The sequence below is a fragment of the Amborella trichopoda genome, chromosome 12, assembly GCF_054954075.1.
Source record: "Amborella trichopoda isolate Santa Cruz 75 chromosome 12, AtrichopodaSantaCruz75HAP2 v2.0, whole genome shotgun sequence".
NCBI classification, from domain to species: domain Eukaryota; kingdom Viridiplantae; phylum Streptophyta; class Magnoliopsida; order Amborellales; family Amborellaceae; genus Amborella; species Amborella trichopoda.
The window spans coordinates 47,218,940-47,239,619 of NC_142347.1; the positions used below are offsets into that span (position 1 = coordinate 47,218,940).

The 20,680-nt window shown below is 35.6% G+C and overlaps 1 protein-coding gene across 4 annotated transcripts; it reads right to left on the bottom strand.

Annotated features, from left to right (window-relative positions):
• Nucleotides 1-5,051: 5,051 nt before the first annotated feature.
• On the bottom strand, nucleotides 5,052-11,069 carry LOC18435545 (cytoplasmic 60S subunit biogenesis factor REI1 homolog 1). Of its 4 annotated transcripts, none has more exons than XR_966707.3 (6): nucleotides 10,903-11,069; nucleotides 7,462-8,019; nucleotides 7,166-7,335; nucleotides 5,973-6,191; nucleotides 5,437-5,610; nucleotides 5,052-5,339 (listed from the first exon to the last, which is right to left on the bottom strand). XR_966707.3 is itself a non-coding variant. In XM_011625539.3 (6 exons), the coding sequence occupies exons 1-5, from the start codon at nucleotides 11,005-11,007 to the stop codon at nucleotides 5,447-5,449; spliced, it is 1,212 nt and encodes a 403-aa protein (XP_011623841.2). In that variant the 5' UTR covers nucleotides 11,008-11,069; the 3' UTR covers nucleotides 5,052-5,339; nucleotides 5,437-5,446. The 4 variants fall into 4 exon arrangements, 3 of the variants coding, with proteins under 3 accessions (XP_011623841.2, XP_006845651.2, XP_011623842.2); XM_011625539.3 differs by having other exon boundaries at nucleotides 5,437-5,606; XM_006845588.4 differs by having other exon boundaries at nucleotides 5,052-5,606.
• Nucleotides 11,070-20,680: the final 9,611 nt, after the last annotated feature.

Sequence of the window (20,680 nt, forward strand, 5' to 3'; positions counted from 1 at the left end):
GTGTAAAAAGTTCGACGTGTATCATCTTTTGTCAAAAGAGGAAAGTATAGAAAATACTGACAAATAACAGGTGTTATCACCGTAGAAATTAATTGATGGACGACGATGAGGAAAGATGCGGTGGGTCCCTTGTCACCTCATCACCGTCCTTCGAATAATTCAATGGCTGTCGAAGAGAGCATTCAAAATGTGCGACAAAATGACCTTGAATCCAATTTGATTGCCTTGAAAAACTAGGGCCTCACGGTTGGGCGCAGCACCTAGACCCGCGGGCCGGCTGTGGGCGGATGGGCTCAATCCCAGTATTTCCCCTTTCCTTTTATTTTAAGGAATCCACTAAGTCCAACCCTACCCGAACCTAGGTACCAGAGCTGACAATGGGCTGGCCAGTCGTCCCAGAAAAACCTTGGCCATAAATTATGGCCGGAGGGCTAGGCCACCATGGCCTAACCCCAGGTGAAGCTGGGCTTGGGTCAGGACTGTGATAGGGCTGGCCCCTGACCCTGTTAAAGACCAGGGCCAGGGCTTGAGCAAGCCTATAGGCACTATAGTGGCCTAGGGCCATGTCTGGCTAGCTTACGCCTGGCAAGTTGCCAACCCTATCGGCCAGGATCCCGTTGCCCTAGTCTAGATCGAACTTAAGATGTTGGGCCAGAGCCAGTGTTCACAAAATCGAACCGAAATGTTTAACCGGACATGAGCCTGGAAGCAGTTTAATCGGCCTAGCCGGTAAACCAACCGATTCAACTGCTCTAATCGAGGCAAGTCTTGGGCGGTCAAAAAAGTGTTGAAAAAACTAAAAAAGATACAAAAAAAAAATCTATTAAAATATAAAAAACATATAAATAATGATTAAAACAAAACATATTCAAATGAAGTTGAAAATTACTGAAAAAAATAGATTTTAACCTATTTTATATTTTCCTAGGGCTACTTTTAAAATTTTTTGAAAAATATAGGAAAATATAATAGTGAGTATTAATGACCAAACAATTTTTAATCTTTACCATAATGTAAAGAATATTTAAAAATGTATTACAAATCAAATTCTTTATTTTTGAGAATATATATATATATATATATATATAGGGAAAAGATGTGACTTGCCCACTAACTCATATGAACATATGAGCCCAACGTCCTAGATTGAATCTGGACCGATCTGACGATCATGGATGTCAGATAGTGTTTGAATTTTAGTTTTTTGTCTGCAAATCCAAATCATTTGAAATTTTAGGCGTGTGTTCATAAAAAATAGGGGAAAAATATCAAAAAAATATTTTACATGAAAAAAATTGATCAAAATACCCCCGAAATATTTCGGAGTGTATTTTGGTAATTTTATTTTTTGCAAAAGAAATTTTTTTACATTTTTATTAGGTGCACCTTGATGAGAAAACTACACGCCTAAAATTTCAAGTAATTTGGATTTGTAGAAAAATAAATAAAATTCAAGCACTTCCATACATCCATGATAGTCAGATCGGCCCAGATTGGGCTCATATGTTCATATGAGCTTGTGGGCTAGTCCCATCTTTTCCCAGGCTCGACCAGGCTCAAGTTGTTACCACCATAGTTAGCAAGTCGGGAACTTTCAATAAATCGGCTTACCTTAAAATCGAGAAAAAATCGTTTTTATTTTAAAAATTCGAATGAAAAAATCGAATAAAAAATACGGATCGGCAAAAATACTTCATGTAAAAATATCACCAGCATATCGGACTAGGCTCAAAAAATTGGAGTAAAAAAATCAGATAAGTTAAAATGTTAGAAATTTTTAAATTCTAAAAAATAAAAATTATGTCAAAGCAATCAATAACTAATCCATATAAATTTTCACATTAAATACTTCTACAAATATCAAACCTACTTGAATACATATCAGAAATAACTATTGCATGGTCAAAAAAGAGATTAAGTCCAAAGAAAGTGAAGAAAAATTTCGGGAGAGGGTTTATATACGAGGTTTTGTGTTCCACCAAACCAACTACAATAACCTTCTATTTCTCTCTCCCCTTTCACTCTATTTTATTTCACTGCTAGACGCTGCTCTCTCTCTCTCTTTCTAGTTTTCTGGAGTTGATTTGGGTTCATATGAAAAGTCGGCTAAAACCCTAGTTCTGCTCCATTTCTCCATAAAATGTCTATAATTTTGAGCCAATTTAACTATAAAAGTCGATTTTCCATCATTCCCAACTCTTCTCTAAACCTGTTTTATGTATTTGTAAATGCCCTATTTGTTCATTGCTGAATCTCCTTTCTCTCTTTCTCTCTCCTACATGTGCTACACAAATTCAAACAAAGGCAAAAGCATATTCAATGTGGTTCCAACCCTTCCATTTACTGCTTATAGTTTTCATTGAGTAGATATTCTCGCTCTCACTTTCTCTCCACTCAATTCATACAATGACGGCTGTTGAGGATGAGGCAGTAAAAGCATTGAAATCATGCTGCACAAAGGTTTTTGCAAGGCAAAAGAAACACTTAACAACAAAATTTGAAAGGGCAGAAGAAATGCTCACCTGTAAATAAGAACACTCAACAACAAAATTTAGAGGCTCCAGTTACTTATGCATCTCAAATGAGGCAACCTAGTTATCCAATGGCTCCCACAAGAACATCTGCTCACAAAAATCTGATTTTATATGACTTTCTTTACTCTATATCTATATGATTTTCTTTACACAATAATTTTCTTTATACAAATGATTTGCATGTAAACAGTACTTTCTTTGCACAATAACACTACTGAAATATGCATCATGCCGAAGTCGAAAAAAGAAAAAAAAAATTCATACCTTCAAGTTGAAAATGTGGCTGTCAAGAAGAAGAAGAACATAGCATAAACCTTAAGATAATAAACCTGAAATCTTAACACTACATGAATCTATTGGGAATAAAATTTTCTATTTTCGGATTTTGTGTGGAAATAATATGTTATTTTAGAAATTACACAGATTAGGAAAAAAATTGTTTCTCTTTCTAAAAAAAATTACAAGTAAAAAAAAAAAAAAACATTTGTTTTGGTCCTGTTTTTTTCGTTCCTCATAAAAAAAGCATTTTTAATGTATTATGAAAAAAAAAAAAATTTTGACGAACTTTGAAAAAAAAAACGGCATTTAAAACGTTTTCAAAAAATTCACCGATTTTTTGAAAAATTCAGTGATTAGTTGCCGAATTGCTAACTATGGTTACCACCGCTACCCCCCCTTCGCTCTCTGAATTAAGTTCCTCTCTGGTAATATATGTTGTAGAAGTATATTCGCTTAAACGTAATTGAAATCTTTGGTATAAATTATTGTTTAGGATTGTATATTGTAAAACTATTTATTTTTGGTACAAGGAGATTACAATCACTTCTAATCATTGAATGTAAAACTCGACAATCACAATCATTAAAAGAGAGAGGAAAGATTAATTCTTTTTCTAAATACAAGAGGAACCATTAAGTCCAGGGAAATTTATCCTAATATCCTTAAACAGTTTACCTACTTAACACTGAGCAATGATCCAATGCAACGGTTGTATTATAATATAATGGGAATACACATCTAAAAAACCATGTTTGTGGTATTTGTATGATCCCAAATTTTACACACACACACTCTTCATCTCAATAATCAGTCCAAAAAAAGAAAAAAGTTCAATTTGAACCTTAGATATGGTCAAAATGAATCCCCTCCAAAAACGAATCTAGACTATTCATTTTGTGAATATCAAGATCTTAACCTTTATGAACTCAAAATCATTTTTTCTTTTTTTAACATTGTTCATCTAAAGACAATAAAGCCATATAAAAAAATTGGAAATGAAAAGCTCTTTCTAAGGCCTAGAACTAAGCATCTCACCAAAATGAACAGCCTATGCTAATTGGGCTTAAAAAATACTTTCTATGTTGTGTTTTCAATTTTTTCTTTTTTTGTGATTGTTCATTAGAATAAAAAGAGTGTATATTTCAAAATTTGGATCAAACAAATGGCCATAAGATGATTTTTTAAGATCATTGCATCATATTACTATACAACGATTGCATGAAATCATTTCCCCTTAACACTTCATCTCAAAGTGTAATAAAATCATTTCCCCTCAACAGTTTATCTCAAGCGTAACAAAATTTCAAAACTCATTTTGATGTGTCATTTGACGGGCTATTTGAATTTCAATTCGAAGAATGACACAATGTATTTGACTATCGAAAGTATGATACGCGATTTGAAATCAGATACAAAAATATGAATAAGATATTAAATAGTCCAAATTTTAAATATAGTTTCAAAAAAATTTCCTGCATAAGTCGGGGTGGGGATTCCCTTTAGACTAAAGAGCCCTTCTTTTGTGACTTGGGTGTACCTCTCTCATCCTTGTCTCATCTGGTCCAAAATTAAGAGTCTTTTTGGCATTATAAAGTCGTACTGTTTTTGGTGGAAATTTATAAAAAAATGGGTCATTTATCCAAATCCTCCTAACATGGGAACTATTTAATATTTTACCTTAAATATGTTTTGATAAATTGCCAAACCCATTTTCACGTGTCATTTAATGGGGCTATTTGAAATTTGATCTAAAGAGTGATGGTTTAAAATAAAAAAGAAAAAGTATGGGTAAAATGTAGGCTAATTGAAATTTGATCTAAAGATGGTTTAAAATAAAAGAGAGAAAATATGCCAAATAGGTCAAATTAAGTGTAGGTTGATAAATTTCTCTTTTTAGATCCATCTTTGTGGGTTATTGTTGCTTTTGGGGATTAGCTATTTGTTTTTCGAGGAGTTAACTGCCCTTGCAAGTTTTGAGATGAATGCATTGAGTACTTTTCTAATGACCTAAGATGAAATGGTAAAGAAATGTTAAGGAAAGCGTGCACATGTTAACTAAAGGGACCCGATGCTTTGCACGAACATATTTTTTTGGATAATTGAACCTGACACCCATTATCCTTCTATGTGCAGTGGAGTGCAGCGGAGTTGATTGTCTTTGTACATGACACCGATTATGCAAGTAGAAGAGTCGACTAAATGTTGCAGCCAAAAACACAGGGAGGGAGGCTATAACAGTAGGTAAACAACCCTTTGTGCTACTACTACGTATCAATAATGAAATGCTTCATCTTACAGTTGTAAGAGTCAATTTGTGAAATTAATACGGAAGACATACCAGAATGGAAAATCCACAATGAAAAAGAAAACCATAAGGCAGACTGAAATTCATAACAGATGAAAGAATACATACACCCAGAGAGAGGGAGAGAGAGTAGCTTCCATGAGAACTCTCTCTCTCTCGAGAGAGAGACGGTGAGGGTGTCACATGCAAGGCCTTTTGATTGAATTGCAGTCACATAAAACCTATAGAGAGGGGGAGACACATGAAGGAGCTCAATATGTAAGATATTCCTGATCATGTTATTCCTTATTAACACCTTAAGGAGAGACGTAGACTCACATGAAAGAGCTCAATATGGAACATTCTTGGGGAGATTTCTTATCACATTATTCTTCATTCCAACCCTTGTACGGAGGGCTTCAACTCCTGACCTGTGCATCTCCTTCAAAACCTTCATCCTCAAAACTCGTTCTTTTGACTGCACAGTCACCACACCCATGTTCTGATACCTGCCTAACATTAACATGTGAATCAGCATCAATTCCATGCATTTCCTCTTACCACTAGAACTAAAATACAACTACGTACCACTGAACTACAAGGAAAAAAAATCACTATTTTGGATTTTGGACAATTTTGCCATCACAAAGCAAAAATTTAAGAACCCAAATTAACGCAGCAACAATTAAGCAACATATCAAGCCAAACTCAGTCCAGAATTGAGTAATAGAGCATCCCAATGCTTTATACTGTAGCTAAAATTTGAGCTCCAACATATTGAAAAACCAAAACTTTGAAACTTTACAAGAGTTGAGAGAGAGAGAGAGAGAGAGAGAGAGAGAGAGAGAGAGAGAGAGAGAGGCAAGTTGCAGCACCTTGAAACTAATGCTCGAGCAAGAGCAGCATCCCTTTCTGAAGTTGGACGTGGCTTCTGGCGGTAGTAGCGAAGGAATTCACGAGATCCAAGAGCCTTGCTCGAATTCCCATTCTCTGTTTTTCTAGTAATAACAAGCTCAGCACCTCCATATCCAAGCTCAATGTTGCCATGGCTCTCATCCAAGGCCACTACTTGATTATCACTCCCCTTTGGAAAGCTTCAAAGAGATTACACAACTTAGGTCAGACGAAACACGTGGTTGTTTGATTTCCCAAAAAAAGAAAAAAGAAAAACCATTTGGTTCTTTGGCTCAAAATTATCAGAGAACAAGACAATCCACAGTTATCAAAAAACACAAAAAGAAAGAACATAATGGAAAAACTGCCATTAAACATCTCACCTAAACAGTACAATCTTCACTGTGAGAGAGAGAGAGAGAGAGAGAGAGAGAGAGAGAGAGAGAGAGAGTTATGCAGTCAAATCCCAGTTCCTATCCTGAAAGAGGCCACATGGGTGGAGAACGTTGACCCTCAAGTCTCTGAATTGTGGTTGGAGTAAAAGAGAAGGAATTACCTTGGCTTGAAAAATTCCATTTTCCTTTTTTTGTTTTTTTAGGGGGAGGGGTTTTTTGTTGGGGGGGGGAGAGACAGCAGTGGAGAACAGATTACCTTGGCATGGAACTTGGGCCTGGGAGGGATAGAATAAAATAGAAGGATTACATCTGACAAAGAAAGCTGTGATTTGAAAGTTAAGGAAAAGAATAACCAAGAATACAGAGGGGGCAGATTGGGATTTTCCGACATCCATTTTCTGCTGTTTGTTCAAGTGGGTTATTTCCCATGAGGCTCTTTCAGGTCACCTATAGGATCGGTTAATTTGATAAGACTATTTACACATCCCATATAACGGTTGGAGTTGATGGGATACAAATATGGACTTAAGGAAGCCAACCAGCACGCTGATGGGAAGGCCAGACCAAGTTGAATCCCTTGCTTACCGCAAAATAAGTAAAACATAACTCATTATAGAAATATGTGCCACTCAAACCTAAGACAGACTTTCTTATGCATAAAAAATCATCAACTGCAACCAAGAAATTAAGAGTGATTTGAGTTTAATCAGGTATCTAAAATGATGGACAGTAAGATTTTCATCTTTTTTTTGGATAAGAGAATATTTTCTAAGGTTTACCTGCTGCTATAATCATAAAATTCTTCCAACTCTGTGTCCTCTTCATCACCTCCCTCTCCATAAGGCAGCTTACAATGACTTTTTGATATCATATGCTTCCTCACTGCTTCCAAACTAAGGAAGGGCTGCCGCCTCTCATCACAATACAAACACATGAAATCTCTAGTCACCTGAAACATTCAAGGCATCATGTTTTTTGTGGTTACTCAACATAAAATAGCTATATTCAAGGCATAAAAACTCAACTACTAGTAATAGTTCAGAAAATATTAATAGACCAAAAGTCTCATGAATACCTTAAGACCAACATATTTAAGGAGGCCCTGAGGATCCTTCAAGTACTCAGCATCAGGGATGTAAAAACCATGGGCCTTATGCATGTGCTCCACACAACTTTCTACGGTTTTATCTGGATTGAGATCACAAATGAAGCAACGAGACGGATCCCAATCCCCAATTTCACCATCTCCAGAATCAGTCACATCGAAACTCTCAAGAGACTGTGTCACCTCCTCAACTTCATTGGGATCAATCTCTTCCCATTCTTCTTCACTTTCTTCAGTCTCTTCATCCATGTCTTGCTCCTTATTAAGAGGACTGGATTTGTTGGACCCACGATCAGGAAGTGGTCTAATAACTGTGATTCCTGAAACTGTAGCATTTGTGGTCTGAGAAGCCTTTGCATGGCTTCGTGATTTGAGATGCTCAGCATGAGCTTTGGAGCTTCTATACTCTTTTCCACAAAGAGCACAACTATATATCATACGCGTTTGATCCAATCTTGTCCTCTCTTCCGCAAGGGCCGATAGTCGAGCTTGAAACAATGCTTCGGTTACTCCTGGTATTCCAGCAACCTGGTAAAACAGAGAGCAATTTCAAGCACAGCCCATGACTACATTGTATAAATTCCATTTTTTGATAACTGTAACTTTAGACTGGGAGTAGCTAGAGCAGTCTGTGAATCTCTTGACGCTATAATCTCTTAGTACATGCAATTTCTTATTAACTGGGATATAACTGAATCCAGTAATCAACACATCTTTTCATGTATGCCTGTTCGAGTCCAATTTCTTCTGAATTTGATTTTCATGACTATCAAAAAACTTTTGGTTTTTGTGGGTGTGAATTTAATTTTATTTCACAACTATACAGAAACATCAAGTATTGCACAAGGATCCACAATCTAGGCTTTGTCTTTTGAGACAATTAGACCATTAATGCATAAGTAAACTACAGAACATGCCATTCAATAGTGGCTAATTGTTTATACTTCAAGATTAACCTCGATCTGAGATGATGACTGCAATAGTTACTCAAAGATGTTTCCCTGTACGCAATAAAACATTCAAAATTGAACATGTTTTCAACACATATAAAGATCATTTAGCATATATAATAAAGTCGCACCTAATTTGCAACAAGAGAAATTGATATAAGCGATTTCATACACTCAACCGGTGTAACGCATTTCCCAATGCATCTTTCCTAGCACAAGCCATGGATTCTACTATTCAAGAAGAAATCACATGATCCTCAATTTCAAACAGACACGGGAAATTCTTGATTATTCACAAAGGGAATAGTATATGGGGAAATGCAATTATCAAAATGATTGCACTTTCTAGATGAATTGGTACATTCATCAAGAAATTCTTCATTTATTTTCACTGCCTTTTAAGTATATTTTATTGTGCCATGTTATATACCATTCATGAATTTTTGAAGAAAAGTACTTATTTGTATGCCCAATATTTTCATTACAAAAAATCAGAACACAAAAGATCCTTTACATGTATGTCACTAAACTTCGTCAAATTTAAGCCTCATAATATTAAAAAGAGGAACCCAGACGCAGGCATGGGATGATCTAATTTGTTTTTTTTTTTATGTATTTTAATTAAGGGTTGCATTTTTAGTCGCTAATTTTTATTTTCCTATTCTTATTTTGTTAGGGGTAGAGTCAATCATTTACTTTTTAAGTTAATAATGGGTGGGGGTGGTTAGGCTTAAATGGAATGGACGGCTAGGATTTCGTAAGAGTTTTTTAGGATTTTTGAGTTACTTAAATTCTTGTATTTAAAGAGAGGAGCTCCCTCTTGGAGAAGATGGTTATCTTGTGAAGAAAGAATTTGTTTTGGGATGGGGTTGGATTCCCTTGCAGACCCAATCCAACCCCTTGCGAACCTGAGAGATGGTATATTCTCTCACCATTTGTTAGTTTTTTATTTTAATTATTTCTTCGCCCCATCTTCCCCACATCAATTGGTGTCAAAGCGGATTACGATGGCTTTAGAGCTGTATCAATTGGTATCAGAGCATGTTACGATGGCTTGAAAGGAGAGAGATGCATCCCTCGGGCTACGATGGCTTCCAAAAGAGAGGGATGCATCCCTCGAAGGGTTAAAGTTGTTGATTCAAGCAGTTCAAGCCCTAGTGGAGAAAGTAGAAAAACTCATGCCCATAGTTTAGTTGATAGAGCAGTAGAAGAGCCCTAGTGGAGAAAGTAGAAAAATCATGCCCTTGGCTGATAGATTAAAAGATAGCTGATAGATTAGAAGAGCTCAAGCAGGAGGTCGCTCAGTTTCGACGTGAATGGATCTAGAGACTAGCATTGGAGATCAAGGCAACAAGTGACTTGCATCTCATTCCTAACCAACTTCCAATGGCAATGTTTAGTGAAGAGTTCAATGATCTAACCCTTCAATTACTAGAAAAAGAGGAAGATATAACATTCCTGATATCGACCTTCCTCTCCATGTGAAAAATATGTGGAAAATCATATTTCAGGCAAGGCATTGGATTTTGAGTATTTCATTCCTAACCAACTTCCAAAGGAAGAGTCCAATGATCTAACCCTTCAATCACTAGAAAAAGAGATGGAACATAGAATCGCAAACAATATTTGCATTATCATGTGAAAATAGGTGGAAAAACATATTTCTGGCAAGGGATTTTGAGGAGGACAATGTCAATCACAATTTCACAAACCCATAAACGATGAAAGGATGGTTGAATTTAAGATTACCCATAAATGATGATGGCTGAGTTTAAGATGTATACATTTATGCCTCCATCTCCATATTTTGATCCATTTCTTGAGGTAGTTTCTAGTTGTTATTTTTTATTTTGTTCAGGGTCAATCATTTATTTTTATGTTAATAATGGGTGGTTAGGATTAAATGGAAAGGATGGCATTTCATAGGAGCTTTCTAGGGTTTTTGAGTAACTTAAATTCTTGTATTTAAAGAGAGGAGCTCCGTCTTGGAGAAGATGGCTATCTTTTGAAGAAAGAATTTGTGTTGGAGAATTTGTGAAGAGATCTTTAGTGTGGATTCCTTGCAGACCCTGAAAGAGGTACCCTTTGCTATTATTTTTATTTTAAATATTTCTTCCTTCCATCTCTCCTACATCAACCGCATTTGCACTATTAAACCGCAATCTGTTTCATGAAACATATTAACCCCATCTTCCTATCACAAAGAACTCCATTAAACCCAACCATAGAAACCCTAATCCGTTTTATGAAACATATTAACCCATCTTCCTATTACAAACACTTCCATTAAACCCAACCATTACAGTAGAGAGCATACAATATCAGAGGAAATATCAATTCAAGTACCGCTCATCTGGAAAATACATCCATTATGATAAAAAAATTTCAAGGACCACTCATCTTTTGAATAAAAGAAAATACATCCAAAATTATGAGAAATTATGAGATGATCAGAACCGACCTTTCTTTTGAGATTGTAACGGTGCCATTCAGATTTGTAATGGATCTTCTGCTGAGCGTCGTCTTCGAACTCAGTGTTGCAAGCATTGCACGTGAACGCGGGCATGGCTCCCTTAGGCTTAGAGAGAGAGCTGCCTTCCCCTTTGCGTGTTTCTTTGAAAATGCTTCAGAGAGAGAGAAGGGCTTGAACATGCCGCAAAGACTTATATATGGATAACTGTTTGGTCGGTCGAAGCCCGCACCGTTACTATGCGGTCTTGGAGATCTTCACCATCCGCTAAAGAAAGTGTAGATCTACCCTATAAACAATATTTTTTGAAAGAAAAAATAAAAAAAACTTTTTAAATATTTTTCAAATAAATTATTTTTAATTTTTAAAATTTATTTATTTTTATAAATTAATAATCTATAGTAAAAATATCTTACAAATTAAAATTAAATTCCATTTCGAAAAACAAATTATAAAGAGGTACGTAGAAACTAAGTGGACTTACAGAAACCGTATCCCTTATATATGGAACTAATTTCTACGGGGCCACGTATGCCTATTAATAAATTTATTTTTGAGATAGATTTTTGGACTTAATTTTTAAGGGTACGGAATCTCTAACATAAGGATCATAAATATGAAAAAATAAATAAATTTTAAAAATTAAAAATAACAAATCTAATAAGAAAACATTTGAAAAGTTAGTTTCTATTGTTTTTAAATGGAACATCACTTGCATCCATTTTTAAAATGGATGCTTTAGATTTGTTAGACCGTACATGTAGTCATACGGTCCAGCCCGTGTAAAACAATTTTCCTTTATATGTTTCCCTTCCCATTGTGTTATTGCCGCCCTAGGACCGCACTGACTCTCCCCGTCTCTCTCTTATTCATACAACCATACGCAGGCTGTGACGCACGTGCGTGCGACTGCATTAGACAAAGGCATTTATTTATGATTTATCTTCCAAGTCCTCTTCTCTCTCTGACATCGGATTCAATACGCAGTTACCGAGAAACCGTCGATCTCGGCCACGGTAGGATTCTTGAGGGTGAAATGTATCAAATGATTAGTATTCATTGTTAATGATACTGAGGTGTGTAATTTTTATTTGTAACGAGGATCAATTAAAGGTCTTTTAATCATTTATTTGAAGTTTTTTAGGTGATCAAATTATTAAAATACCCTAAATTGTTTCTTATTCCCATGATATAGAAAGGGCAATTTAAGATTTTTTTTTTTTGAGGGTACTCAAGTGAGATGAGAAAGAAAAAGGAGCCCATCAAATTTTAATAAAAATAATTTGACCATATAATGATTTTGTAAAGGGTTTCAACGCTTTCGCTGATATTTTTCTTTTATTTTTTTAGTTGAACGATGGTTTAGTCATTAGATGTCTAAATCATTTTTTAAAATGAAATAGTGATTCAGATTCTAATATCTCATCATCATCAATTTCTTTTCTCAACTTATTGGGGTAGGCTACACGAATCCGGTTCGTCATTCTGCTTTATTAAGAGTCATACGTTAAGTGAGACTATAAGTCTTCATATCTTTTCTCACTACTTTTAAGAATGTTCTTTTGGACATACTCTTTGTCTTTTTTATCCTTCCACTTGAATTAACTTGCACCTCATAAGTCATAACAAATGTTGTACTAGGCCTGCACAACACATGGCCATCCATTTCGAATTCTATCCCTTATTATATTGTCATTCAATCATCTCAACGCCCTCATATTAGATACACTTATTCTATGGGTATGTTGTTTTTTGACCGCCCAACATTTTGCCCCATAGAAGCAAAACTGGTTTTACAACTGTCATATAGAATTTGTCCTTAAGCTTCACTAGTAAGCAGCGATCACATAAAACTCCAGTTGCGCATCTCCTCTTCTTCACCCACCGTCCTCTAATTCTATGTGCGACATCTTCTTCGATCTTTCCATTTTTCTAGAATATCAATCCAAAATATTGAACGTATGCTCTCTTTGATATTTCTTAACCGTCAATCTTAACTCAGATTTTAATATCTAAACTCAAAAAGTAAAAGACGAGTGTAAGCAATTTGGACAACTAGCGTCCGAATTGCAATACTCATCTTTTTAACCCGAAAGAGCACTTTAGAAATGATATGCTTCAACCGCTACTCTTGTTTTCCAGTCTTGAGTTTAGAACAATATAAACATTGGAACCTTGCCCGAATCGATCTTTCACTCAAAATAAATGGGACTACTGGGAGCATCAATTTCGCTAGGCTTCATAAAAAGAAAAATCGCGTGTCAAAATACCACTGAAAAATGCAGTTCTGAGGCTTGAACCCCTATAATGGTTTCAAAACTTATTTTCAATCGTAGTTATAAAATTTGGTGCTAAAAACAGGTGCATATGTGATTGATCTGTGCACACTTGACAATGGGTGATGTTGATAGCATGTTACAAGACACCATATTTAGGGTTTGAAATTATTATTATTTTCTCAGATCTATAATTGTCAAGCTGAAGATGAACAATTTTTGAAATTTTGTAGCATGGGAATTGTATTTTTCTAGATGGATTTTGAGTAGTATGTTTACTTTTTAATGGTATTAAACAAGGCTGTGGTTAGCATATTGTCGGTTAAAAGTAAAATTTCACATCATAATCCCACCATAAATTATAGTTTTGGTATCGGAAACCATGTGATGGCGTAAATAGGTGTGATTTAAGTAAGGCTTAGGGTTTATGATGAAAATTAAAGCCATCAAAACCCCACCACAAAATGAATTTAAGTTATTGACAACGCTTTTGTGATGGCTTGAAAACTTATTATCAGCCTTGATTATGAAATTTGAAGCTCAAAAAATAACATAGATTTTAAAATGGAGGATCTTGATGATGTGCTATGGCATGCACTATTTTTAATGCCTGAAATCTATTCTGATATTTATCTATAATTGTTGAGGTGGAGGTGGGTTTTAGCTTTTTTTTTTTAAGTGCTGTAACTATGTTTTCTATTTCCATAAGAATTTTAAGACTTACCTATTCTCTAATAAATTCATACTATTGGTACATATTAGAAAAATGAAACCTTTACATGTAGCGCCATTAACACGTGTGACCCATGTCATTACCCATCTAAGTTGAATAGATGGATGGAATGGCTTTAGTCACAATGTCATAAGTTAGTTCTTGAACTTCAGATCTTAATCCAATATCTTATATTATTTTATTTATTTATATTTAATAAATAACTTTGCAATGAAACACATCGAATAGGGATGGAAATGACACAAATAATAAAGCAATATTTCACATGAGAAATAATGACCAACATACTACCGGAACATGAGCTTCCAAAAGCTTTATTGTGAAATGACATCATTATATCATTGGGTGTAAACATTCGAGATAGCAAGTTGAACAATTGAACATATTGATCCTAATCAGGAGAAGTCTCTCCAAATATGCGAGGCATATGCTTTATGCTCTCCCAATCTCTCGGTTCAACTTAAAGTAGTTTTGAAAAATTGCAATCGGGATTGGGATCACCCCGTTTCGAGAGGGGATTGGACCCCACTAAATGAAATCGGAAATGGCCTAGTCCCCCATAGATCCCATGTTTATATATATATATATATATATATATATATATATATATATATATATATATATATTTATATATATATATTAAATATTTTCTTAAGTATTTTAGTCAATACTAATATAAACCGCTTCCAAAAAAAATTTCATTGTTTTCTTGATCACCATTCTAGACCGAGGTTTTCAAAAAACGATTCGGTGATCAGGATCGCTCCTTAGGATTTCCAATCCTGATTAGTGGATTGGTGATCCGGTTTACCGAATAAAAAATTGAATAATTTTTTAAAAAAATAAATGGGGTCGATTCTGACCGGTTCTAATTTTGTCAAAGAACTGGCTGGAACTGGTTGGTTCCAGTAATTAAAAAAATAAAAAGTAAAAAAAGGGGTCGGTTTTAACTGGTTCTATGATAGAACCGCCCCGTTACGTCAAACTGGCCAAAACTATTGGAAACAGTGGATTCGTGGGGGAACTAGCCGGTTCTCAATATTTTACAGGATTTGGATTGGCCTGACTAATTCCCAATCGAGATCGGCCGGTTCCAATCCTACACCAATTGTTTAAACCCTTTTCTAGACTGATCTTGATAAGTGATCTGACCATCTGACACGAGATCAACCGCCCCACCAATCCATATTTTCAAACGCCCATAATTCCTCAATAGGTGCGGGCGCGTTCACTCATGACGGAGCGGTTTCGAGACGTCGATATTAGTTTTGGCAAGTGCGACAGCTTTGAAGCTAAACTTGGGAACCTTTTGTGAGGTCTTTGTTAGGCATATGCCTTAGCCCCATATGAAATACGGATTCAATGGGACTCAAAAAGCTCATACATTGCACTCTTGTTTTGGTGTTGGTTCTTTTCTTCTTTATGAAAGTTATCTAAGATTTGAATTGTCACCAAAAACCTTCTCCGATTGACAGAACGTCCCGCTACTGACACTTGAAAATGCTTTCAAGGTCCCGTCGCTTTGGTGAATCACTTGAGCCCTGATACATTTTCGGTGCCATGGAGCTAGACCGGTGAGCTATTATGCTTTCTTCAGAAGATGGCTGCTTCCAAGCCCATCTCCTAATTGTATCGCTCGATCACTTCCTTTTCCACTAGGTGATTGCTAAGGGACCTTAGTGTACGATCTGGGCTGTTTCCCTCTCGACTTTGGATCTTAGCATCCAAAGACTTTGTCTGTACAAACGATCTCGGTCTGTCTTCGGAATTTCCCTTGGCTTGGTCAAGGGTTTTGGGGGGCCACCCTAGCCCATTGAGTGCTCTACATCAGGCCATCAACATTATATGCTCTATTGAAATAGATTTTCCAAAAAACCAGCTATATCCGATTTTGGTTGGCCTTTCACCCCTAGCCACAAGTCATCCCTGTATTTTGCCACATAGGGGGGTTCGGTCCTCCAAGGCCTGTTAGACAAAAGAGGTTTTTTTAGTTTTTAATATGTAAGTGCAGAATGCTGTGTAGCAGTCGTATTTTTGCTGATAAGCATGGTTCTATTCTTAAGTTTCGCTGTGAATAATGGCATGCAAGATGGCTAACAACCCTTTTTGTGCAAGTGCAAGGGAGTTATAATGTTACTGCAAAAAAAATGGTGCTTCCAAATGAGCCATTAGGTTGCATTTGTGCTTATCATATATCTTGAGAAGGCACCCAAGAAGCTATTGGCAAAACTTGGGTGCCATTGTCTAACATATCTTTCTTTTTCTTTTTTTTCCCCTAAATTCACTAGGGGTTTGAGCAGGTCCCACTTATTGTTGTATTTACAGGTGAAGAATGAAAATACATTGGATGAGAAATGCATTGGTCTTATTACTGTATACTCTCTCTTTTCTATGTTAATAATATTGCTCACTACGTGATCCATGTATCACTTAAGAGGGCTTTGGAGTTCAACTACCCATCTTCTATGTACGGTTCTTTCATTTGTATCCTTTGGTGAAACAAACATAGTTTTCGGATTTACTATTCTTGATCTTACAAATTACTTCTCTTAGGATCCTCTGGATGAATTGTTTGTTGTTTTCTGTTGATATTTATCTTGAATTCTTGAATCCCTAATTTCAAAGGATTGATTTCCTTTAATTTAGGTTTTATATTTATTTGAGTTTATGGATAAGTCCTACTTATATTAGGATGGAGCCTGAGAGCCACAAGTAGATAGAGATAAAATTAAGTTTCCTAACTTTATAGAAAAAGATAGAGAACACGTACCACCTCTGTAGGGTTTTCGTTTTCTATATAATGGGTTATTTAAAGAGTGATAAAGATCCAGAAAAATAGAGAGAAACTTTTGGGGGTTTTTGCAGAGAGAGAAAATTGTAAAGAAGAAGCTTTATGGGAGATTGAGTCACTGGTTCTCTCAAGTAGGTTGTTTTGTAATTTTTCTTTCATTGCTTTAGTAAAAAATATTGACGTCTTTGCTAGTGGATATAGTCACATCTTTGACGAACTATGTAAATCCTAGTCTTATTTTTCTGTTGTTTATTTCCTGCTTCATTTTGTTGTTTGTTTTTGTCGATTCTCTTTTCTTGCACTTTACTTGTCAAAAATCAACCCATCGGGTTTAGAACTTCCGTGCACAATAAGTGGTATTAGAGGCCAAGTTTGAGGATTTCGGTATGACAAGAAAAGTTTCGAATACAAAGTTCGAGGTGGAGAAATTTGATGCAAAAATAATTTTGGAATTTGGCAAATCAATGTTTGAGATCTGCTAGTGCAACAAGGTTTACATAAAGCTATGAAAGGAAAGTCGAATAAACCTAAATCTATGTTTTGATGAGGATTGGGAAGACTTAGATCTAACGGCTATGAACAATATTTGATTGTGCTTATCGAGTGAAGTGTTATTTAATACCTCAATGATGATTCAACATCAGGTCTTTGGGCGAAGCTTGAGAGTTTGTATATGATGAAGTCCCTCACAAATCGATTGTTTCTGAAGCAAAAATTATACACCCTGCAGATAAATGAAAGTACATAGATCTATGAACACCTTAATTACTTTAATAAAATTATTTGTGGATTATTGAATATTGGTGTTAAAATAGATGATGAGGATAAAGCTATAATTTTGTTATCCTCACTCTTTCATTTATATGAACATCTCGTCACAACATTGCTTTATGGAAAGGATACCATAGAGATAAAGGATGTGACTTCGACTCTTCTCTGTAATGATTTAAGGAAGAAACATGCTAATGTTCAGCTACATGAAGATGATTTAATGGCTAGAGGGAGATCTGGTGAGAGAAGTAGAAAAAGACATGAAAATGGTTGGTCCATATCCAAATCTAAATCAGGAAAAAGTAATATTTATTGTAATTACTGCAAGAAAAAGTGGCATGTTAAGAATGAAGGTTAGAAACTCAAAGAGAAAGAAAGACGAGCTTTTAAAACAACCAATATAGTTGATGGAAGCTCAGTAAGTGGAACAAATAATGTGTTGTCGGTCTCGAGAAATTGTGAAAACTCTAAAAATTCATGAGTTCTTGATTCAGGTTATTCATATCATATGTGCCCTCATCGGGATTAGTTCATCACATATAAGAGAATTGATGGTGGATCAGTTCTGATGGGAATGATGCAGCTTGGAAGACCATTGGTATTGAGACAATTATTATCAAGATGTATGATGGAGTTATTAGAACCTTGACTAATGTTAGACACGTTCCAGATTTTAAGAATAATCTTATTTCTTTGGGTACCTTAGACTCCAATGGCTATAAATTTGTTGGAGAAGGTGGAGTTCTCAAGATTCTTAAGGATGCTCTGATTGTGATGAAAGACAAAAAGATCATACTGAATTTATATGTGCTACTTGGGAATACTATCACAGATAGAGCATCAATTTCTGTAACTGATGATGGTGATTCTGACTTGACTCAATTGTGGCATATGTGATTGGGCCACATGAGAGCTTTGATAGAACTTAGCAAACACCAATTAATCAATGATGTGAATAAGTATTAGTTGGACTTCTGTGAGCACTGTGTTTATGGTAAACAGTGTAGGATGCAGTTTCGCACGTCAGAACATACCACAAAAGACATTCTTGACAATATTCATTCAGATGTATGGAGCATGCATCAGTTGAATCAAAAGGTGGATCTTTATCCTTCATTTCCTTTATAGATGATTTCTCAAAGAATGTGTGGATTTATATATTGAAGAAAAATATAGATGCATTTAACACATTCAAACATTGGAAAGCTATGGTCGAAAGACATATTGGAAAGAAAGTCAAGTACTTCACTACGTCGAAGATGCCGCAACATAATGGAGTTGCTAAGCGTATGAACATGACACTCCTAGAAAAGGCTGACAACATGTTGAGTAATGTTGGTTCGTCAAAGGACTTTTGGACATAGGTGGTCAATACGACATGTTACCTCGTCAACATGTCACTGTCTATAACAATCAATTACAAAACACCACAAAATGTATGGTCTAGTAAACTTGTCGCTTATTCTCAATTAAGACTTTTTGGTTGTCCTGCTTATGTTCATCTGAAAGATGATAAGTTGAGTCTAAGATCAAAGAAGTGTATTTTCCTTGGTTATACGTGTAGGGTTAAGGGTTATAGACTGTGATGCTCAGATCATAAGTCGTCTAATTTTATTGTCAGTTGTTATGTTAAATTTGACGTGTCTGCCATGTTAAAGAACATTCAGAGGGGCGCAGAAAAGAAAAATCGCAGCAATAGTGATGCAGTTGAGGTAGAGTTGACAACTCCAGAAAATACTCTCACATATGTGCAAGAAATTCTCTGTGAGAGAGTGGAGGAAGATGTTGACCATGAGGAGGTCATTGAACCTACGCTACTAAGGAAGAGCGTCAACTTGAAAAGGAAAAGAGAATAAAAAAGCCAGCGGTGAGGTATTGTTTTGAGGACATGATGACTTATGCATTAGCTGCCACAAGCCAAAAGTCGTCCACGTTTAAGAAAGCTACACATGATAGTGACAATAGCAGGTGGAGTGAAACCATGGATGAAAAAATATAATCTCTTCAGAAGAATCGTACTTGGGATCACGTGAAGTTACCTAAAGGCAAGAGAGCCATTGGTTGTAAATAGTTTTATAAGAAGAAAGATGGGTCACCTGAGACTGCCGGTAATCAGTTTAATACACGTTTGGTTGTAAAAGGCTATGCACAGAAAGAAGGTGTTGAATATAATGAGATTTTCTTTCAAATTATGAAATACACTTCTATTCGAGTAATGCTAACGATGGTTACATTGTTTGATTTGGATTAGAGCAACGTGATATCAAGACTGCATTCCTTCATGGAGAGTTAGAAGAACAAATTTATATGACTCAGCTAAAAAGGTTTGTTGTTAAAGGAAATGAGGACCATGTTTGCAAGCTGAAAAAATCATTGTACCGCCCAAAGTAGTCTCTTAAGTAGTGGTACAAGCACTTTGATACATTCATGATTGGACACAGGTATGTCAGAAGTAAGTACGACAATTGTGTCTATTTTAAGAGATTTACTATGGTTCGTTTTTCTATTTATTGCTTTACATAGATGATATGCTTATTGCAGCGAAGAATTCTTCAAAAATCAGTAAATTGAAGACTCAGCTTTCCAGAAAATTTGAAATGAAATATTTAAATTAGCAAAGAAAATTTTGGGTATGGAGATACGTAAAGATCGAAAGTTGGATAAATTATGGCTATCTCAGAAGGAGCACATTGAGAATGTCCTTGTTAGATTTGGGATGAAAAATTCAAAGCTCGTGAGTACTCCTCTTGCTGCACGTTTCAGATTGTCGGCAACATTATCTTCAAGTTCAAATGCTGAAAAAAAAAAAATGTCACGTGTTCCTTATGCGAGTGCAGTTGGAAGCCTCATATATGCAATGGTTTGCAGTCGATCAGATATTTTTCATGCAATTAGTGTTATCATCAAGTATATGGTTAATCCAGGAATTGAGCATTGACATGCAGTAAAATGTATTATGCGCTACCTAAGGGGTACATTAGATGTGGGTCTGGTATTTGTTAGAGATAACAAGTTTGGTGATAAGGTTGTTGGTTATGTTGATGCTCACTTTGTAGGTGATTTAGACTGTAAGAGATTTACTACAGGTTATGTGTTTACACTTGTAAGAGCTTAAATCAGTTGAAGGTCGATGCTACAAATTGTAGTTGCCTTGTCTACATTTGAAGCATAGTACATGACAGTTACTAAGGCAGTGAA